The 22,648-nt window shown below is 36.4% G+C and overlaps 1 protein-coding gene and 1 long non-coding RNA gene across 5 annotated transcripts in view; one reads left to right on the forward strand and one right to left on the reverse strand.

Annotated features, from left to right (window-relative positions):
• The window catches only part of LOC141399816 (uncharacterized), a 264,120-nt gene that overhangs the window by 185,535 nt on the left and 55,937 nt on the right, over positions 1 to 22,648 (reverse strand). The window contains exon 3 of one of the 4 annotated variants that reach the window (XR_012411961.1): positions 16,052 to 16,177. The exons of the other annotated variants lie outside the window; for them this stretch is intronic. This is a non-coding gene — a long non-coding RNA (uncharacterized lncRNA). The remainder of the gene's footprint in view (positions 1 to 16,051; positions 16,178 to 22,648) is intronic. 4 annotated transcript variants of the gene reach the window in all.
• LOC141396653 (glucose dehydrogenase [FAD, quinone]-like) lies at positions 6,399 to 7,907 on the forward strand. The gene has a single exon (XM_073972277.1). It carries the CDS (start codon positions 6,414 to 6,416, stop codon positions 7,905 to 7,907), a length of 1,494 nt encoding a protein of 497 aa, XP_073828378.1. The 5' UTR covers positions 6,399 to 6,413.

Genomic DNA, 22,648 nt, shown 5'->3' on the forward strand with positions numbered 1-22,648 from the left:
AATACAGAATTTAGTTTAGCCTGTCATAGGGAGTGAATTACCACATTTACAGTTTAGAATATATTATTGATTATTGTGGAGCATAACTTTATCGCCCTCTAAAACTCTGAATGGTCCTTCGTCACACAGAACAGGGTGATTCGAGTAACATAAGAGACTTGTGATTATCTTAAGTTCTTCAATATCAAGCAATATTTTGAAACCTCTTATATTTAATAAAGTATTTGTAAGGACCATAAATATTACAGTTTTTAAGGTATGTTTACACTCCAATTGGGAAATTGCACTTCATTTCAGGAGGACAAGGTGCTTCGAACAGCTTCAAAAGTGCTTATAGGTTGGGAGTACATAAACTGATCGGAATTCTTGCTTCAGTTATTAGCTTGGAATGCAAAATAATAAATTCAGTTGTGGCTCTCCTCTCCTTTATTTTTTATATTTCAAATCTGCAAATGATTTATATTAGAAAACCAATCGCTTTATTTCTTCCCGTATTAAAATCCATGTTTTTATTTGCAAACAGAAGCATTGTACAGCATGAATACATCATAGTTTGTTTACTTTTGGAACTCTTTGATATGAATGAAAAAATGATATGAACTAAACTAGTCAGTTAATTAATTTAAACAATAAATGATGGTCAAAAATGGTCCTTTGACATCGTCGAAAAAGAATATATAAAGGAATATTTAGAGAGTGGCATGACCTTCTTCAACCGCTATAAAAGAAATGTAAGTTTTTGAAAGAAATGTTATTCGGAAATGCATAGGAAAGCACTAAAAAATCTGAAAGCATGAGATTTTCAAATAGATTTATTTATAAAAGCCATCAGTCGTGTGCATTGCAGAATATGCTCTAAATTATACTCTCAAATTTGTACAAAAGTTCCCTTGTAAATATTTTCTATTCTCTTTTTGCGTTGTATTTTTTATGAGTCTCAATTCTTTCTCGTTTAGAAAATTTGATAACTCGATGCATTTGAATATACACTTTATACTACTCATGATATGAACACCAATCTTTTAAATATTGTTATCCTATCGATTCTTGTTTCGAATTCCCTACAGATTGGTAAATGTACAAATAAATTTGTACTTTTGTTTGGGTTCAATTAACTATTTAAAATTTGGTTGTGAGATCATTCCAAGTTTACAAAGTTTGTCCTTGGATGAATTCAGTTGAAGGTATTCGGGGTTGACAAATCGATTCTTTTGAGTGTTACTCTACTACATAGGTATTCTCGAAAATATTTACAAATAAATTTGTCCATTTCTTTGGGAGAGATTAAGACGCTGAGATAATCCAATAATTAGCAATGAAGCAATCCATATTTCAATAATTACACTTTCATGCCATCTACATTTCAATAGTAACAATATTCATAGTTTTGTACCTTTGTCATTGTGAGTTTGTAAATATTCCAATTTCCCATTGTGATTGATTCATTGTATTTTAAAGTTAACTGACAGAATGCAACTATGTAAATAATTTATTCTACTACTCTTGTAAAAAAACTCATTAATTACTACTTTCGATATACCATTTTATGCAACTGTAAACTATTAACGCCCTACTATTTCTTCTCACGATTAGTACTTAAGCTAGATCAAAATTCAATAAAATCGCTCAGTTTGTGATCTACAATCTAACGCGTTACATAACCATCAGATAAGATCACAAGGAGTGGTCTCCATTCTAACACGTTATGGTAACTATCAGATAAGATCACAATGAGACAACTTGTCCATCCGGCAGTCTACATCAATCCTCACTTGTGTTTTCCTGAACAATCGACACCAGATTGTCATAGCAATGAATACTTCTAAAATAATTAGTTTCACTAATATATTATGATTATCTACAAACTTTAGTTATAAAACCATTTTATGATTATAAATTTGATGATTCCACACGTTACAAAGACAATTTAGTGCAGTGATTAATACTGTTGTTCAAACTGTTGTCGAGACAAAGACGAAATTGAGTCAGATAGATTTGTAGTTATGATCATTTAAGGCCGGGAGTATGTTCACTTTTGTAGAAAACTATTTTTGTAAATAGGGTCTGATAAACCGAACCAGAACCGTATGCGGTTCGGCCACCAAGTGTTTAAAATTTGCAGCAGACATTTATTTGTGAAGGTTTGTAGACGGGCGTCTATTGAACTCGTGTGTTTCCAGGTTTCGCATCCGTAAAAGAGGGCAGATTTAACATTCGAATTATATATACGAAGCTTCGTGTGTGTTGAGATTTGTCGTGATCTCCAAATAGGCTGAAGCATGGCGAAAACTGCCTTTGCTTAATTTCATCGAACGTTGATGTCTTCTTCAGCTCCACACTTTGTCGTTATTTGGCTACCAAAGTAATTGAATTTGTCCACCCATTCGATGCCAAAATCGTCAATGTGGATGTGTGAATCAGGCATGGACTTAGTTTTTGAGATGTTTATTTCAAGCCCAACTGAACGCGACTCCTTTTTAATAGAGTCAGTAGACATACGTCATCAGCGTATTCCATGTCTTCCAGGTGTTTAAACGGTGACCACTGGATTCCACGTCTGCCATTCAAAGCTGACAGTTTGCATTACATCGTCGAATAAATATTCCTTTTGATGCTCCTGATGATGAACAAACGTTGGTTTATGGTCATTACAAGTTTATAATTTTATTCTTACGATGCATTCAAAAATACAGTTTGAATTCCAAAATAAATGGCTATGTAGAAATAATTTTACGAGCGCTTAGAAGAAACATATGACAGTTGCCCTGCCCATGACATTAAAATCATTCTAGGCGATTTTAATGCCAAAATTGGAAAGGAGAATATCTTTGGCCCAACAGTCGGGAAATTCAGTCTTCACAGTGAAACATCTGACAATGGTATGAGGCTGATAGACTTTGCAGCTGCAAAAAACATGGTAGTTAGCAGTACCAGATTTAATCATCTCGATATTCATAAAGGCACCTGGCTGTCTCCAGATCAGAAAACAAGAAACCAAATTGATCATGTTGTGATAGATGGAAGACATACATCGAGCGTGTTGGATGTACGATCGTTCCGAGGCGCAAACACTGATTCGGACCACTACCTTGTTGCAGCAAAGGTACGCACCCGCTTAAACGTGGTAAACAAAGTACGAACAGACACAACACGAAAGTTAGATATCGGTAAGCTGCAATCACAACAGATAGCCACAGCATATTCCACTCAACTAGCCCAATTGCTTAATCAAAGCACTCCTCATCCCGATAACATATCAGCGCAATGGCAAAGCATTGCCCACTCCATGCAAACAGCTGCAAAATCCATACTTGGATACCAGAGGCCTCCACCAAGGAATCCATGGTATGATCAGGAGTGTCGTGCTGCCACCGAAGAGAAAAATTCGGCATATAGGGCTACTTTACAATCCGTAGCAACGCGTAGCGCACGAGAGAGATACAGGGAGAAAAGGAGAGAGGAGAAACGTCTTTTCCGCAGGAAAAAGAGAGAGATGGAAAAGCGGGAGTGTGAAAAAATCGAGATGTACAGGAGCCAGAATGAAGTCCGAAAATTCTACCAAAAAATCAAGCATCAAACTGATGGCTTTGGTACAGGCACATCCTCCTGCAGAGATCAGCAAGGTAATTTGGTAAGTGATACAGATAGTGTACTCAGGATATGGAAAGAACATTTTTTAAAACTGTTGGTATCCAATAGCATCGAAGACGACGAAGATACCACAGTCCCAATCCCAGAAGATGGTATTGAGTGTATACCGCCGAGCCAAGATGAGGTAAAGACAGCAATAAATCGGCTGAAGAATAATAAGGCAGCAGGAGCCGATGGCTTACCAGCCGAGCTGTTCCAAACCGGAGGCGACACGCTGATAAGGTGTATGCATCAGCTAGTTAGCTCCATCTGGCAGGAAGAACGCGATTGAAACCTGAGCATCCTGTGCCCCGTCCACAAGAAGGGAGATAAGACTGTTTGCTCTAACTATAGGGGTATAAGTCTACTCCCTATTGCCTACCAGATCGTGTCAGGGATATTGTGCGAACGACTAAAGCCTATGGTCAACGAGATAATTGGGCCATACCAATGCGGCTTTAGACCTGGCAAGTCCACCATTGACCAGATATTTACCCTGCGGCAAATCCTGGAGAAGACCCAAGAAATGCAGATCGACACCTACCACCTTTTTGTCGATTATAAAGCAGCCTTCGACAGCCCGCTGCGTTCAAAGGTATTCCAAGCCATGTCTGGATTTGTATTCCCCGCAAAGCTCATCCGGCTTTGCAAAATGACTTTAACTGACGCGAGGTCCTCAGTTAAAATAGGAAAGAACCTCTCCGAAGAGTTTGGTACCAAAAGAGGTTTCAGACAAGGAGACAGTCTTTCGTGTGATCTCTTTAACATCCTGCTGGAAAAGGTTATACGAGAGGCAAACGTCAAAAGAAGTGGCACAATCTACACCAATAGTCACAAGTTACTTGCTTATGCTGATGATATAGACATCATAGGCCGATCAGTAAAAGAAGTAACTGATACCTTTATGAAAGTCGAAGGAGAATCTGCTAAAGTGGGTTTGGCGGTAAACGGTGAGAAGACCAAGTTGATGGTGTCGACGTGCAATGCGTCCATTGAGCTCGGACCGACTATGGAAGTTGGTTCCTATAATATTGAGGTAGTAAAAGACTTCGTCTACCTCGGCACCTCCGTAAACAGAACAAACGACATCAGTTGTGAAATAAAAGAAGAATTGTATTGGCCAACAGATGCTACTTTGGTTTAAGTAAGCAGTTTAAAAACAAAGCCACATCTCGTCCAACAAAAATAACGCTCTACAAAACACTGATACTACCCGTGCTGATGTATGGCTCCGAAGTCTGGGTACTTGCGCAAGCAGACATGGCAGTGCTTGGTGTGTTTGAGAGAAAAATTCTTCGAAAGATCTACGGAGCAATCTGCGTTGACGGTGAATATCGACGTCGCATGAACCACGGGCTATATCTGCTGTACAACGACATCAATATTTTTAAACGTATCGACATGCAGCGATTGCGTTGACTAGGCCATATCATAAGAATGAGCGATGATGACCCCGCTAAAAAGGTGTATAAACACGGACCGCTTGGCGGTGCACGCAAAATTGGCAGGCCAAGGAATAGATGGCGCAAACAAGTGGATGATGAGATGAAAAGGCGCGGTATTCCAGAAAGCGAAGCAACAAATAGAGAGAATTGGAGATCTTTCTTAGTTCGGCCTATAGAACAAATGTTCTGTAATGGGCCAGCTAAGTAAGTAAGTAAGAAATAATTTTGTAGATTTGTTTGAGGGTGTTTAAAACGCTGGAGAACTTCAGCAACTAAAAATAAAAATTCTTAAATATTCCTAAAATAATCAATTTCACTGATATTCAATGAATTCCTCTATATATTAGGAATTATTAATAATCAGAATATAGTTTAGTAGGAAAATCAACCGCCAATATATCTGCTGTCGAAACCAAAAGAAATGGTTCATGTATAAATAAATTTGATCACTTGAATCTATGGACAAAATATTTATATAAAAAATATTATATTTCGCGTTTAAGTAAAGTTAATTTGTCGCTTATGAACTTAGGAGTTATTTTTGTTCTTCTTAAACAATATTTTACAGCATACTTATCCATAAAATGGTCCTTTGTTGTAGAATAGCTTTCACTAATCCGGATAAAATACATTTTCAATTCAAGCAGAGGGAATATTTACCGTCATTTTCAAAACAATATATTATAATCTCATTATAATAAACTTCAGGTAAGTAAAATGAATACTTCTTGAACATACCCAATGTAGGGTAATTCGTTCATTGTAATAATTAATTAACACCAAGTATTTATAAGCAGTTAATTGTCTTTGAACCAAGTTCACAATAAAAATATCGCTCTTCAATTGAAGTCGTTGTGCTGTGCTGTGTGCGGCAGGTCATTTGAAAACTTGGAATGCGTTTGCTAAGAGCATTTCGATGCAGTAGCATCATATGCTTAGTGGTGCTGTTACTGCTTCAACCCGAACACTATTTAGCCGCGGGAAATATATTACAACAAATCGCCCAAATTGGATTAACAAATACTGCAGAACAGATTCTAAGGCCTAGAGGTAATTTTTATGAAACTTCTTTGGAAACCGTTTCTACAGTCTGTTTATTTTCCTTTCTTAGTTCCTAAAAACAACGATGTCTACGATTTTATTGTGGTTGGTGGTGGTACGGCAGGCAGTGTACTGGCCAATCGTTTATCGGAAAATCCCAACTGGAGAATAGCACTAATAGAAGCCGGTGGTACTGAGAATATTGTCAATGTCATACCCTCTTTGGCGGGATATTTACAAGTCACTGGCGCAACGTGGAATTTCCCGGCGGTACCGCAAAAGAATTCCTGTAAAGGTATGGTAAATAATGTGTGCTTCCACCCAAGAGGTCGTATACTGGGAGGTACCAGTAGCATCAACTTTATGATCTTCATACGTGGTAATCGTCGAGACTTTGATGGTTGGGCTGCAGCTGGTAACACTGGGTGGTCTTATGATGAAGTTTTGCCTTACTTTAGGAAAATGGAAAATGCCGTCTTGGATGGTTTGGAGCAAACGCCATATCGTAATCATTCTGGGCCCCTACATGTGGAACATGTTAAATTTCGTACCCAGATTGTCAATGCCTTTGTAAGGGGCTCCCAAGAGTCTGGTCTACCGCTAACCGATTATAATGGTGCCTCCCAAATTGGCGTGGCTTATGTGCAGGCTACTACACGCCAGGGAAGAAGACACAGCAGTTATCGTGCCTATATTGAACCGATTATGTTTAAACGTAGAAATTTGAAAATTTTTACCTTTTCACGAGTCACCAAGGTACTCATAGATCCCGCAACCAAGGCTGCATATGGTGTGGAATTTTTATATCGCAAACGTTTGTATAGCTTCAGGGCCAACAAGGAGGTTGTCCTCTCGGCAGGTTCTTTTATATCTCCGCAACTGCTAATGTTATCGGGTATTGGTCCGGCGGATAATCTCCAACGAATTGGTGTTGATGTCATACAAGAATTACCGGTGGGTGTGCGCATGTATGAACATGTTTCACACTTTGGACCCACATTTATTACCAATACCACGAGACAATGGATATCCACCGGCTTGGTTGCAACTATACCAAATGTTTTAGGCTTTCTGGCAGGACGACCAGACACAAGTATGTCAACTTTGGCCAGTGTTGAGGCCTTAGCATTTCTTAAAGCTCCCTTCTCACCGCTACCCGCCGATTGGCCAGATGTGGAATTAATCTTTGCCAGCGGTAGCTTGGCATCAGACCAAGGAACTGCCCTAAAACCGGGAGCTAATTTCAAAAATGAAATCTATGACAAAATGTATCGGCCTTTGGAAAATCAAGATCACTATTCGGTACTTGTAATGCCCTATCACCCAAAATCTGTGGGTCGTCTTTGGTTGAAGGATAAAAACCCTTTGGCCATACCAATAATAGATCCAAACTATTTCGCTGTAGAAGAAGATGTGGATTATATGTTGCATGGCATCAAAGAATCTATACGAATAGCAGAAAGTCCTGCCATGCAAAAGATTGGTACAAAATTGCTGAGGACACCAGTACCTGGCTGTGAATCGTTGCCATTTGGCTCAGATGATTATTGGCGTTGTTCAATACGTACCATGACTTATACCCTGCATCATCAAGTGGCCACAACACGTATGGGTCCCGCGTCGGATCCCACGGCTGTTGTAAGTCCACAACTCAAGGTGCATGGTATACGTAAATTAAGGGTAGTGGATGGTGGAATTATTCCATCGCTACCCACCGCCCACACAAATGCTGTGATATTTATGATTGCCGAAAAGGCAGCTGATTTAATACGTGGAGAATGGGAGGGTTAATAAAGGCTGATAGAAAATTTAGAAAAAAAAACTGTGTTCTATATTGGGTTTTGGAAACATTTTCAGAAAGCCCGCTGGGTCCAAGTCCTTTCTTTATAGACTAGGGAGAGGTAATGGAAAGCAATAATCGATTTTTCGACTTTTCAACTTTGGTCTAAAACTAAAAATGCGATTTTTCGGTCTGGCGATTATTTCACTTGTCATAAAACTCGACTTTCGACTTTCTCATAACAGCAGAAAATCGATTATTCGTCGATTTTCGAGTTTTCATTTGAAGATGTAAAACCGCCAAGTCAGCCATCAATGGGCAAACTCGAAAATCGATCACAAGATAATCGATTATGTGATTTCCCTCCAGCCAGAAGTCGACCACGATTTTTAGACTTTTAACTGTAAAAAGTCGACTAATCGATTAATCGAAAGTCGACTTACCTATCCCTATTATAGACGAGTAAAGGCCGTATTTTTAGACCACGATTTTTAGACTTTTAACTATAAAAAGTCGATTAATCGAAAGTCGACTTACCTATCCCTATTATAGACGAGTAAAGGCCGTATTTTTAGACGAGCTGACGCACGTCTTTATAGACGAGCTGAAGCACGTCTTTATAGACGAGCTGAAGCACGTCTTTATAGACGAGCTGAAGCACGTCTTTATAGACGAGCTGAAGCACGTCTTTATAGACGAGCTGAAGCACGTCTTTATAGACGAGCTGAAGCACGTCTTTATAGACGAGCTGAAGCACGTCTTTATAGACGAGCTGAAGCACGTGTTTATAGACGAGCTCAAGCATGGCTTTATAGACGAGCTGATGCACGGCATTATAGACGAGCTCAAGCACGGCTTTATAGACGAGCTGTGGCGCGTCTTTATAGACAAGCTGAAGCACGTCTTTATAGACGAGCTGTGGCGCGTCTTTATAGACAAGCTGAAGCACGTCTTTATAGACGAGCTGAAGCACGTCTTTATAGACGAGCTGAAGCACGTCTTTATAGACGAGCTGAAGCACGTCTTTATAGACGATCTGAAGCACGTGTTTATAGACGAGCTGAAGCACGTGTTTATAGACGAGCTGAAGCACGTCTTTATAGACGAGCTGAAGCACGTGTTTATAGACGAGCTGAAGCACATCTTTATAGACGAGCTGAAGCACGTCTTTATAGACGAGCTCAAGCACGGCTTTATAGACGAGCTGATGCACGGCTTTATAGACGAGCTCAAGCACGGCTTTATAGACGAGCTGTGGCGCGTCTTTATAGACAAGCTGAAGCACGTCTTTATAGACGAGCTGTGGCGCGTCTTTATAGACAAGCTGAAACACGTCTTTATAGACGAGCTGAAGCACGTCTTTATAGACGAACTGAAGCACGTCTTTATAGACGAGCTGAAGCACGTCTTTATAGACAAGCTGAAGCACGTCTTTATAGACGAGCTGAAGCACGTATTTTTAGACGAGCTGAAGCACGTCTTTATAGACGAGCTGAAGCACGTCTTTATAGACGAGCTCAAGCACGGCTTTATAGACGAGCTGATGCACGGCTTTATAGACGAGCTCAAGCACGGCTTTATAGACGAGCTGTGGCGCGTCCTTATAGACAAGCTGAAGCACGTCTTTATAGGCGAGCTGTGGCGCGTCTTTATAGACAAGCTGAAGCACGTCTTTATAGACGAGCTGAAGCACGTCTTTATAGACAAGCTGAAGCACGTCTTTATAGACGAGCTGAAGCACGTCTTTATAGACGAGCTGAAGCACATGTTTATAGACAAGCTGAAGCACGTCTTTATAGACGAGCTGAAGCACGTCTTTATAGACGAGCTGAAGCACGTCTTTATAGACGAGCTGAAGCACGTCTTTATAGACGATCTGAAGCACGTCCTTATAGACGAGCTGAAGCAGGTCTTTATAGACGATCTGAAGCACGTCCTTATAGACGAGCTGAAGCACGTCTTTATAGACGAGCTGAAGCACGTCTTTATAGACGAGCTGAAGCACGTCTTTATAGACGAGCTGAAGCACGTCTTTATAGACGAGCTGAAGCACGTCTTTATAGACGAGCTGAAGCACGTCTTTATAGACGAGCTGAAGCACGTCTTTATACACGAGCTGAAGCACGTCTTTATACACAAGCTGAAGCACGTCTTTATAGACGAGCTGAAGCACGTCTTTATAGACGAGCTGAAGCACGTCTTTATAGACGAGCTGAAGCACGTCTTTATAGACGAACTGAAGCACGTCTTTGTAGACGAGCTGAAGCACGTCTTTATAGACGAACTGAATCACATCTTTATAGACGAGCTAAAGCACGTCTTTAGAGACGTACTCAAGTCTTTAGAGAGGAACTGAAGCACGTCTCTATAGACGAGCTGAAGCGCGTCTTTATAGACGAGCTGAGGCATGTCTTTATAGACGAGCTGAAGCACGTCTTTATAGACGAGCTGAGGCATGTCTTTATAAACGAGCTGAAGCACGTCTTTATAGACGAGCTGAAGCACGTCTTTATAGACGGCCTGAAGCCTGTCTTTATAGACGACGTAAATAAAGCCTGTCTTTATAGAAGTACTGAAGCATGTCTTTATAGACGAGCTAAAGCACGTCTTTATATACAAGCTAAAGCACGTCTTTATATACAAGCTGAAGCACGTCTTTATAGACGAGCTGAAGCACGTCTTTATAGACGAGCTGAAGTACGTCTTTATAGACGAGCTGATGCACGTCTTTATAGACGAGCTGAAGCAAGTCTTTATAGACGAGCTGAAGCACGTCTTTATAGACGAGCTAAAGCACGTCTTTATAGACGAGCTGAAGCACGTCTTTATAGACGAGCTGAAGCACGTCTTTATAGACGAGCTGAAGCACGTCTTTATAGACGAGCTGAAGCACGTGTTTATAGACGAGCTGAAGCACGTCTTTATAGACGAGCTGAAGCACGTCTTTATAGACGGGCTGAATCAGCCCGTTTTTTTAAGATAAGCTTCTTTGTAGACGACGCTATACTTTATAAAAGAACTGACGAAAACGTCTTTATAGTAGACCTTCCCCCATATTTTTTTCTACTTTTTGGTCCTTCGAGAACAATATCAAAAACCCAATTAATCGAAATAAATATTTTCTCTGAGTTAATAAACCTTCCCGCTTGCTTCACATTTTTAATCGTCAATATTCAAATTCAATTCCTTTTTTCATTTCTTCCATTACCTTATTTATCAAATTCCTTTCATTTTCCACTATGACCCTTAGCTTTCAATTTCCCTTTGGTTAGACCATCATCATTTGAAACTTTCCATTTCATACACCTGAGTACACAAACCATCATCAATCTTTTGTTCAACACTCCCCTTTTATTTTGCAACTTGTTCAGTTTCGTCCTCTTCCTCTATTTCGTCTTTTGTGGCTAGCGTAATTGTAATTAAAGGAACCACAGGGCCATACTGTGGCCATCCTATGGCGAGTATCGAGGGGTCTCACTTTGTAATGCAAATAAAGTTACACCCCAATTTAACGATGACAGTTTTGCAAAAATAAAATTGAAATCTTTTCTATGCAAAAAAAACAAGTTGCTTTTCAAAATGCGGACGGGGAAACATTTGCAAACATAGACAACAAGTATCACATCAAAGGACCTTTTGTAGACAATAACTGCAATATGAGTGGATTTTTAAGTACTTTCAGCAGGTTATACTTTAAACCAGATGACCAGAAAACGAATAACAAATTCACTAGAAAAATCATGAACAGTGTTACGAAATGATATGAGTTTGACTATGAGCTTAAGAAAAATAAGCCAACTAATCTACGACTTCGGAAGCGAAGCGAACAACAAGTCAAAATTCAGTTATAATATAATGGAATTGTGTATTATAAGCCATTTATAGCTCGAGAACCAATGCAAATACAATTAAATGAATACTTTGAGCAATACGAAGGACCATTTCATACAATAAATTATGAGAAATGGGGCATTCCCTGCAAAAACGATGTGTATATGCATGGAGTTAAAATAATCGTAACCCACTAAAGAAATTAATTTGTGGACCTTCCACTACAGGTCCACAAATTCTGCGATTTTAGTTGATAACAAAATCTTAGTTACTTAGATAAGGAAATGAAGAAATCATATCGCATTTAGCGGACTCAGAAACTACTTCAATGCGGATGTCTTTGGTTTATAAACATTTTTAAGAATTTAAATTGATTGTTTAGTTTAGTCTTTTCTTTGAGCATGCCTTCCTTCCTTCGATTCGCTTTTTTGGTTTAAAAATAAGTTGCAGCCAACTTCACTCTAAAATAACCACAGAAACTAACAGCACAAGCAGCCAGCTTTCGTTATGTCCATTTTTAAAAAGTCGAAATGAGTTGCAGCCTACTTCACACTAATTAAATACAAGTAGAACTGCCAGAACAAGTACAAGTAACTGTCTTCCATTCCTCTTTTTGTAATTCTAATTTTCACAAAATAAGTTGCAGCCTTTTTTACACTTAACTAACAACAGAAATTAACATCATGCCAAGCAACTCTTCACTTATCTTATTTTTCAAAATAACTTCGAGATAGACGGCCAACTTTTAATTAAACTAAGCACAAGAAGAACTCCCGGAAATAAGCAGTATGTCCTGCTATAATTTTCAATTTGATATCTGAAATTATATTACTTTCAAAATAATTTGTAGTCTACTTTGCAATACAACAGAAATTATAATACTGTTTATTTTAAAAAATTTATATAATTTGCAGCCAACTTCACAGTAAACAAATATAAAAGGGAACTGCTGAAATGAACAGTACGGTGAACTTTTTTCATTTGTTTTTTTTTTTTGTAATTCAAAATTTTTCAAATTTATTTAAAGATCGTTTGCAGCCAACTTAACCCTAAAATAACCGCAGAAATAAGCGGCAGGAGAAACAACTCTTAATTTTTGTGACATGCAGTCAACTTCATACCAATATACCCACTACACATTTCCAAAATCTTTATTTTTTATTTTCAAATAATTTAAAAATTATTTGCAGCCAACTTCACACTACATTCAAGAAATGTTAGCAGAAATTACCACACCTGAAATATAATTTTGAACTTGCCTCTCAATTCAGTTCCTGTAATTTTAGTTTCAAAATAATTTGTAACCAACTTTACACTAAATAAACAAAAGAAGAACTTCTAGGAATTAAAAGTACTAATATATTTTTTGACAATTTTAATTTCAATATTAGCAGAAAACTTCACATTAATATAACCATTGGAACTACCAGAACGAAAATCACCCCTTTTTATTCTATTTTAAATAAATAAATAAATAAATAGTTGTGATGTGTGTTTACTTCATTATTTTTAAAGTAAGACCAGCTTAATCACAGATTTGTTGTTTTCAAATTTTAAAAACAAGAAGTTTTTAAAGTGGGTGTAGTTAAAATTGATTTACTTTAGGGAAGGGCAGAGAAGACTAGTTTCGTCCAACGCCACTTGGACTCCTAATTTCTTTGTATTGTATTAAAAAATTGATATAATTTGCAGCCAACTTCACAGCAAACAAATATAAAAGGGAACTGTTGGAAATGAAGAGTACTGTGAACTTTTTTCATTCGTTTTTTTTAATTCTAATTTTCAAAACTATTTCAAGATCGTTTGCAGCCAACTTAACCCTAAAATAACCGCAAAAATAAGCGACAGGAGAAACAACTCTTAATTTTTGTGACATGCAGTCAACTTCATACCAATATACCTACTACACATTTCCAAAATCTTTATTTTTTATTTTCAAATAATTTAAAAATTATTTGCAGCCAACTTCACACTACATTCAAGAAAAGTTATCAGAAATTACCACACCTGAAATATAATTTTGAACTTGTCTCTCAATTCAGTTCCTGTAATTGTAGTTTCAAAATAATTTGTAACCAACTTCACACTAAATAAACAAAAGAAGAAGTTCTAGAAATTAAATGTACAAATAGATTTGTTGATCATTTTAATTTCAATATTTGCAGAAAACTTCACTTTAATATAACCATTGAAATTACCAGAACGGAAATCGCCGCTTTTTATTCTATTTTAAATAATTAAATTAGAGATAATCTGCAGCCAACTTCATACTGAAATAATCACATGAAGAACTGCCACAAATTATATTACATTTTAATTTTTCAAATTTATTTCCAGATAATTAGCAGCCAACTTCACATTAAAATAAATCCAGGATGAGTTACCTGGAATTAGCATATCCATAACTTTCGTTTGAACTTGCCCCTCAGTTCAATTTTTGTAATTTCGGTTTTCAAAATTATTTCAGGATAATTTTCAGCCAGCTGCGCCAGCTGCACACATAAATAATCGCAGAAATTACTAGCACCAGCAGCGCCTTTTCTACTATTTTAATTTTTCATGTAATTTCGAGATCTTTTACAGCCAACTTAACATATGTATATAGTATAAGAGGAATTGACAAAAACTACCGCTACGAGCAAGTTTTTTCTATTGACATCTCGGTAATTTTAGTTTTTAAAAAGTTTTCAAGATCATTTGCAACCAAGTTCACACTCCAATTCTGTTATTTTAAATTTTAACATAATTTTGAGATAATTTGCAGCCAACTTCACACTGCTATAAACACAAGAGGAGTTAACAGAATTTATCACTTCGACCATTTATCCTTACATTTTACTCCCAGTACTTGGATGGGATTCACGCTGTGATTTAGATGAATGTTCAGTAATCTCATAAAATTTTTTAAAAAATTAAAAACGAAAGGTCATTTAATAGCATTTAATCCTCGACAATTTTCCAGTAAAAGATATGCACTAGACATGATCTTGCATGCATTTTTGGTCCTTCGATGTGAGTTTGTGTAATTTTAGTTTTAAAAATTAAAACACAGCCAACTTATCATTGAAATACCACAACGAGCAGCACCTTTTCTGATGGATTTATATTTTCAAAACAATTGGCAACCAACTTCACACTAAAAAAACACGAGAGGCGTGACAAAAATTTGTGGAGTTGGGCAATCTATTTCCTGGAGCGAATCGATCTTTCTAGTTCCTTTTCCTAAAAGGAACTAGTTTCTTAATATAGTTCCATAGTTCCAAATAGTTCCGAGAGCGATAAAGTTCAATGAATCTTTCATCTTTCCCTTTTATCGTTCTTTCTATTTCCTTCGTTCCAAATAGTTCTCAGATCTTTCGTCGTTCTTTTTATTTCCTTCGTTCGTGAAGTAGTTGAACGAATCGCATTTTTTATCTTTTGGTGGATGAATTGAAATAAAAATAAATTGAAGCGATGTACCGAGGTGTGATTTACGTTTATTTAACAATGTGGCCACGTCTGAATGATTAAAGAAACGAACGTGAAAGATCGAAGTGAGTGTGGAATTAAATGAAGAAAATTAATTATACAAATGAAAGGAATTATATGCACGGCTGGAACTAAAGAAACTATATAAATGCAAGAGTCGGATATAGTTCCAATAGTTCCTTGTCCGAAATAGTTCCTTGGAACTAGTTCGTTCCGTTGTGTAGTTCAACTCTAAAAATTTGCTAGATAAGTGATTTCAAGTGGTAATCTCATAGAATTTATCAAGAAGTTAAACACGAAAGGTCATCAAATAGAATTTATGAGCAAAATTTGTCATGCATTTTGGTACTTCGATGTTAGTCGTGATTTTGTATAATTAAAGGGCTATTACATTTACTCTTTTGAGCTATTCCAAATGCAACGAACATTCATCTGCATTTCCTTTTCCCAGTATAAAGAAATACGCAGTAGTCACGATTTTTCAGGCATTTTTGGTCCTTCGATGTTAGATGACGGGTCAAACGACGCGATTTAATATAATCGAAAGACCAAATATTCAGAACACTACTATGACTTAATATATTCCCTAACAAATATTCTATAAAAACGGTTCGTGGGTTAAAATGCTATGCCTTAAATACTAACAAATGTTGGAAAAAGACTAGTTTCTACCCAGTTGAGTTCTTCGCGGTCACGAAAGCAGATTTGAGCAAACATTAAAGTGAGTTATCGTGGTGAAAGTCAGTGACTTTGTATTTCTTATCATGCGATTTTCAGATATTGATGTCGTTATCTCAAGTAGATATGACCGGGATCGAAGTAATCCGGCGCGAAAAGCTAGGTCTTGAATACTCACGCAAGTTGGAAAATTACTGTAGTTTCTTCTAAGCTGAGATCTTTGCGTTAACGAAGACTTCAGACTGATGAATATCTTTGTGCATAGCCAGGCATCAATTTATTTACCATTAAATCTGAAGACGTCCTGGAATGTAGAACATTATTACCCTGTCGGATTTTTATTAACCAGTTGATAAAATGATTGATAATAGATCGATAATTTTTAAACTGTCTAAAAACTGACTGAAAAGTTATCTAGAGATGAACCACTTTGAACAGAAAAAATATTCGGCGATTGTCCATGTCTAGATAACTTTTCGACCAATATAAAGTTAGTCGAAAAGTTATCTAGAGATTAACCACTCTGAAAACAGAAACATGTACCGTCTGCAAAGTATTTGTGTTTGTCGAAGAAATAAGGCACAAATGTATAAATAATTCGCACTTGCTTTTTCTTAATATTCTTCTTATAAATGCAGCATCCAGTTATATAATACAGTGTTGATGGACTGAACATATTCGTACATATTGCTCATATTATTCTGGAATTAAAAAGGAACACAAAGGAAATATACAAATTTGCCCCTTCTTCTCTCTAACAAAAAAGAGAGAGAGAGAGAGAGACAAAGAGAGGGAGAGAGAGAATATGAAAAGTCAAAAATAAAAAACACACAGAAACAAAAATTGTTTTTTTTTCACATTATGTTTTAAACTGACTAAAAATAGGCAAAAAAAAGTTAGTTTATTATCAGTCGAAAAGTTATCTGGCGTTGGACAATACTGACCACTCAGGCGCTCATCGCCTTGTAAAATTAGTCAGTTGGCATAAGGCAAAATGATCGATAAAATGCCACTTATGTTTAAAAAAAAGCTAGCTTTATGTGAGCTTTAAATCGGCCACAGTCCCTACAGGGTAGTAATTCGTACAAATGCTTTCTGATTGTATGTATTAGGTAAAACGTGAAAAAGCAGATGAACTCTCTAGCCAGTCAACCATCAATGAACGAAGTTGCAATGGGTCCAAATCCGACTTTCTGTCTATTCTAGATCTAATTTTTATTCTAACATGGAATCTATAATCAACAAAATATTATGCAGATTACCCCGCACATTTTATATGGACCCCGCCCTACATGAGGTACAATAGAAGGATAAAGGTCTGGATAGTTCGGTCATAATTCCACTACAACGATCTTATAATCCAGGTCACAGCAATTCGTTGGCAGTGCCAGGCGACAATTGATTGATTGCAGTATTCAAATCAAGATCGTCACAACGAAGTACCAATTTTGCAAACGCTATTTATCTTACAGAGCAACTTCACTGAGTCTTTGAAAGCAAGGAATCTCGAATGAAATGTCTACAATTAATTTGCAAGGGAATGAGCAATACCAATACTGATAAAGACCACGGAACTTCCTCGAATTTGTTTATTAGCAAGGGACAAGATAAAATGGGTTCTACATGAAACAAATCGAAGACATCTGTCTTGTTTAAACCAAATGTAGACCGAAGGACCAATATTAGTTATTTTCAGGATTTAAGAAAATAACTCTCTGTTGAGAGGAGTTTTTTTAAAATCCATTGTGCAAATTAATTTGTACACAATTCTTGCGGGAAGTTGAAAATAATATTGCGAATTTTATTTCTATCAGAAGTAAATTTACATGCGAGTAAAATGGACCATGGTTTAGGCCTCTTATTTCAAATTTGGTATTTCGTTTGGTATCTAGAATAGAAGTCCGCATTTGTTATTTTACCATTGGTCCTTCGATGCAGATTAGGCCTAGATGTTGATGTCTTTTCTTTCAAATTCGGTCCTTCGAGGCAAAAGGGCCGTTGTTTGTGCCTTTTATTTGTGCCTATATTGTCAACATTGGTCCTTCGTGCAGAGTGTACAACAACACGAGTGGCTTATAAGTACACGTCAATACCTTTCCTCTTACATTTGGTCCTACGAGACGGATCTAGAGTAGATGTCCACGTCTTTAGCTTTACCAAAGGTCTTTAACAAGATTTTCTTGTTTCTCTTCTGCGCAACTCTCACCTTGCTCTCCATCGAGAGACAGAAAAGTAAAATAAAAAAGCTAATGTCCAAATTAAAGGGTTTCTGCGTGAAATCAAACCTATCTCACTGGGAGTATTGAACAACACCGAAAAACTTTTGTTCAAAGCTGCATAGCGAAGAGAAGAAAACAGAAATCAAAACCCAGTTATAAATCGAAATTGTGTATTGTAAGAATGGGAATGTCTAAATTATATTTATAGCTCGAAGGACCAAACAAATGCAATTAAATGAATACTTTGAGCAATACAAATGACCATTTCATATAGTAAATGAAACGCAAAAACGATGTGTATTTTCATGAAGTTAAAATAAAGAAATTAAATTAGTGGTCCTGTAATGGAACTCTGCGATTTTAGTTGGAAACAAGAACTCAGCTACAGAATCCAGAATCTAACCACAGCAATTATGTTAATTCCTACTTAAATTTCCAATAAATGACACCATAGATCGACTTCTATGAGCTAATCGAAAGACCACGTTTCATGAGTAAATGAAGAGATCGTATCGCATTTAGCGGACTCAGAAACTAATTCAATTTGAATGTCTTTGGTTTATAAACATTTTTATGAATTTTAATTGATCGTTTAGTTTAGTCTTTCTTTCACCATGCTTTTCGATTCGTTTTTTTGGTTTAAAAATGATTTGCAGTCAACTTCACTCTAAAATAAACACAGAAACTACCAGCACAAGCTGCCACCTTTCATTATCTTCCACCTTTCGTTATCTTCCACCTTTCGTTATCTTCCACCTTTCGTTATCTTCCACCTTTCGTTATCTTCATTTTTAAAAAGTCGAAATGAGTAGCAGCCAACTTCACACTAAATAAATACAAATAGAACTGCCCGAAAAAATACAAGTAATTGTCCTCCATTCCTCTTTTTGTAATTCAAATTTTTAAAAAAATTAGTTGTAGCCAATTTCACTCAAAAATAATGACAGAGAATCATGAGAAGCAACCCTTCTTTTATTTTATTTTTCTATATAATTTCGTGATAGAAGGCCAACTTTTAATCAAACTAAACACAAGAACAACTCCCGAAAACAACCAGTATGTCCTGTCTATAATCTTCAATTTGGTATCTGAAATTGTATTACTTCCAAAATAATTTGAAGTCTACTTTACTATACAACAGAAATGACAATACTGTTTAATTTAAAAAATGTATATAATTTGCAGCCAACTTCACAGTAAACAAATATAAAAGCTTTTTTCATTCCTTTTTTTGTTATTCTAATTTTCAAAATTATTTCAAGATCGTTAGCAGCCAACTTAACCCTAAACTATCCGCAGAAATTACCGGCAAGCGACACAACTCTTCATTTTGGTTTTTAACATAATTTCGAGGTGGCATGCAGCCACCTTCATACCAATATACGCATTGCACCTTTCCCAATTCTGTAATTTTAATTTTCAAAATAATTTAAATTTTTTGCAGCCAACATTATATTAAAGAAAAGTTACCACAAAATAGCACACTTGAAACATAATTTTGAACTTGTCTCTCAATTCAGTTCCTGTAGTTTTAGCTTCAAAATCATTTGCAGCCAACTTCACACTAACCCCCGGTTTATGTATTTCGAAACGAAAATGTGTGCGCATGAAACACACCCAAACCTTAGTTTTGGAAATATTATTTCCTTTGCTTTTGCTTCAAAACAAAAAACAAATTGGAAAAGCACACTTAAATTTGGTAGTTTTTCTTGCGTATTCATTTTCTTATCGTAGTTTGGTAGTTTTTCTTGCGTATTCATTTTCTTATCGACATAGATAAACAGGCCCTTAATAAACAAAAGAAGAACTTCTAGGAATTAAAAGTACTAATATATTTTTTGGCAATTTTATTTTAAATATTTGTAGAAAACTTGACATTAATATAACCATTGGAATTACCGGAAGGAAAATCACCCCTTTTTATTCTATTTTAAATAAATAAATTAGAGATAATCTGCAGCCAACTTCATACTGAAATAATCACATGTAGAACTGCCACAAATTACTTTACATTTTAATTTTTCAAATTTATTTCAAGATAATTAGCAGCATTGATTGCAGTATTCAAATCAAGATCATCACAACGAAGTACCAATGTTGCAAAAGCTATTTATCTTACAGAGCAACTTCATTGAGTCTTTGAAAGCATGGAAACTCGAATGAACTGTCTACAATGAATTTGCAAGGGAATGAGGAATACTGATAAAGACCACGGAACTTCCTCGAATTTGTTTATTAGTAAAGGACAAGATTAAATGGGTTCTACGTGAAAAAATTGAAGACATCTCACTGGTTAGTTATTTTCAGGATTTAGGAAAATAACTCTCTGTTGAGAGGAGTTTTTTTTTAAATCCATTGTTCATTGTGCAAATTAATTTGTACACAATTCATGCGGGAAGCTGAAAATAATATTGCAAATTTAATTTCTCTAAAATCAGAAGTAAATTTGCATGCGAGTAAAACGGACCATGCTTTAGGCCTCTTATTTAAAATTTGATGTTCCGTTTGGTATCTAGAATAGAAGTCAGCATTTGTTATTTTACCATTGGTCCTTCGATGCAGATTAGGCCTAGATGTTGATGTCTTTTCTTTTAAATTCGGTACTTCGACGCAAAAGGGTCGTTGTTTGTTCCTTTTAATTGTGCCTATATTGTCAACATTGGTCCTTCGAGCAGAGTGTATAACAACATGAGTGGCTTATAAGTACACGTCAATGCCTTTCCTCTTACATTTGGTCCTTCGAGACGGATCTAGAGTAGCTGTCCACGTCTTTAGCTTTACCAAAGGTCTTTAAACAACATTTTCTTGTTTCTTTTCTGCGCAACTCTCACTCTGATCTCCATCGAGGGACAGAAAAAGTAAAGTAAAAAAGCTAATGTCCAATTTAAAGGGTTTCTGCGTGAAATCAAACCTATCTCATTGGGAGTATTGAACAACACGGAAAAACTGTTGTTCAAAGTTGTTTAAAACTAATGGGGATCAAAGGACCAGCTATTCTGGATTAAGCTAAATTTAACTCTATTGAGAAGATTGCTTTTAATCGGTTGAAATTCTGTGTGAACAAATCAAACAAGTCTCACTGTGAGTATTGAACAAGACCAGAGAACTGGTAACAGAAGACCAATATCCTTCGTTAAGAGGATTGTTCAAAATCCATTGGGCGTATCTTCTTGCAACATATTAAAGATTGTACAAATTATTTTGTACATCATTTTTTGGAAAGTTAAAAGTAATATTGCAGAATTAATTTCAGAAGAAAATTCACATTCGAATAAAAAATATTTAACATTTGATGATTTGATCCGTATCTAGAAGAGAAGTCCGTGCTTTCTCTTCTTACCGTTAGTCCTTCGAACCGGAATGAGTACCTTAAAAGCACACATTAGGATTAGGCGTTCATGTCTTTTCTTTCAAATTTGGTCCTTTGACTGAGTCTAAAATAAATTGTAGCGTATTTTGACAAATTCTTTTGACAAATTCTTTAAACCAACAACGTTTGTAGGTTTTTTTCTTCACAACTATCATTCGGAGAGCGATTTGCTCCTTCGACTGGATCTAAAATAAATGTCAGTGTATTTTCTTTTGTCAAAGTTCTTTAAACCAACAACATTTGTAGGTTATTTTCTTCGCACGTATCAGTCGGAGAGCGAGAGTTGTTTAGGAAAAATGGAAAAGGGCCAATATCATCTATTTAAGATTAGCTAAACATCTCTCAGTCCAGAAGATTGTTTGAAATCCATGGACATATCTTCTTGGAGTATATTTAAGTTTGATCAAACTACTTTGTTCGTGATATTTGGATATTTGGGAAATATTAAAACAATATTGAGAAAGCAATTTCAATAAAATCAGAAGTAAATTCAACCCCAACGTACCGTTTTATGTCACTTACTTAACATTTAATGCTTCGATCCGTATCTAGAATAAAAATTCCCGACTTTTTAGTTTAGGTCCTTCGAGAAGGTTTGAGAGCCTTGCAAGCACACCAATAAGACTTTAACGCATTTTTTCATATTTGGTCCTTCGAACCGGGATCTAGAAGTTATTTGCGACCTCACATTTGACAAAGTTATTTAAGCAATCAAATTGTGTAGATTATTTTCTCTCCTATTTTTGCTCACCTCCCTCCTTTTTCTCTCCTTAGCATTTCAGAACGGTACCACTAATTTTCCGCCACACATTTAAGTATGTTTATCTTGTGTGGAGTTTTGTTCACATGTCTTTACATCCGTTTTGGTTATGCTGCTGCCACCACATTATGTTATTTGTTATGCCCAACTCCTCCACTTCCTGACTTGGCTTGCCTTGGCTGGCAATGGTTTTTGCTAACATGTGACATGTTGATGATAATGATATTTTATATTTTGTTTACAAACATATACATTGTGCCACAATAATGTCAGTAACATTTGCAATTCCTTGGGGTAGACCCAAACTCAAACTCATGGCAGTTGCCTGAGGCCAACAAACAAACAAGCAACCCCCTGCCGTACACATTCACATTCGTACATTGCCTTGGGTTAATGCACTTTTTTCCTAACTATGCCAAAGGCGTT

Source organism: Musca autumnalis, unplaced genomic scaffold, assembly GCF_047663935.1.
Source record: "Musca autumnalis isolate F117 unplaced genomic scaffold, ASM4766393v1 scaffold_3, whole genome shotgun sequence".
Lineage (NCBI taxonomy): Eukaryota > Metazoa > Arthropoda > Insecta > Diptera > Muscidae > Musca > Musca autumnalis.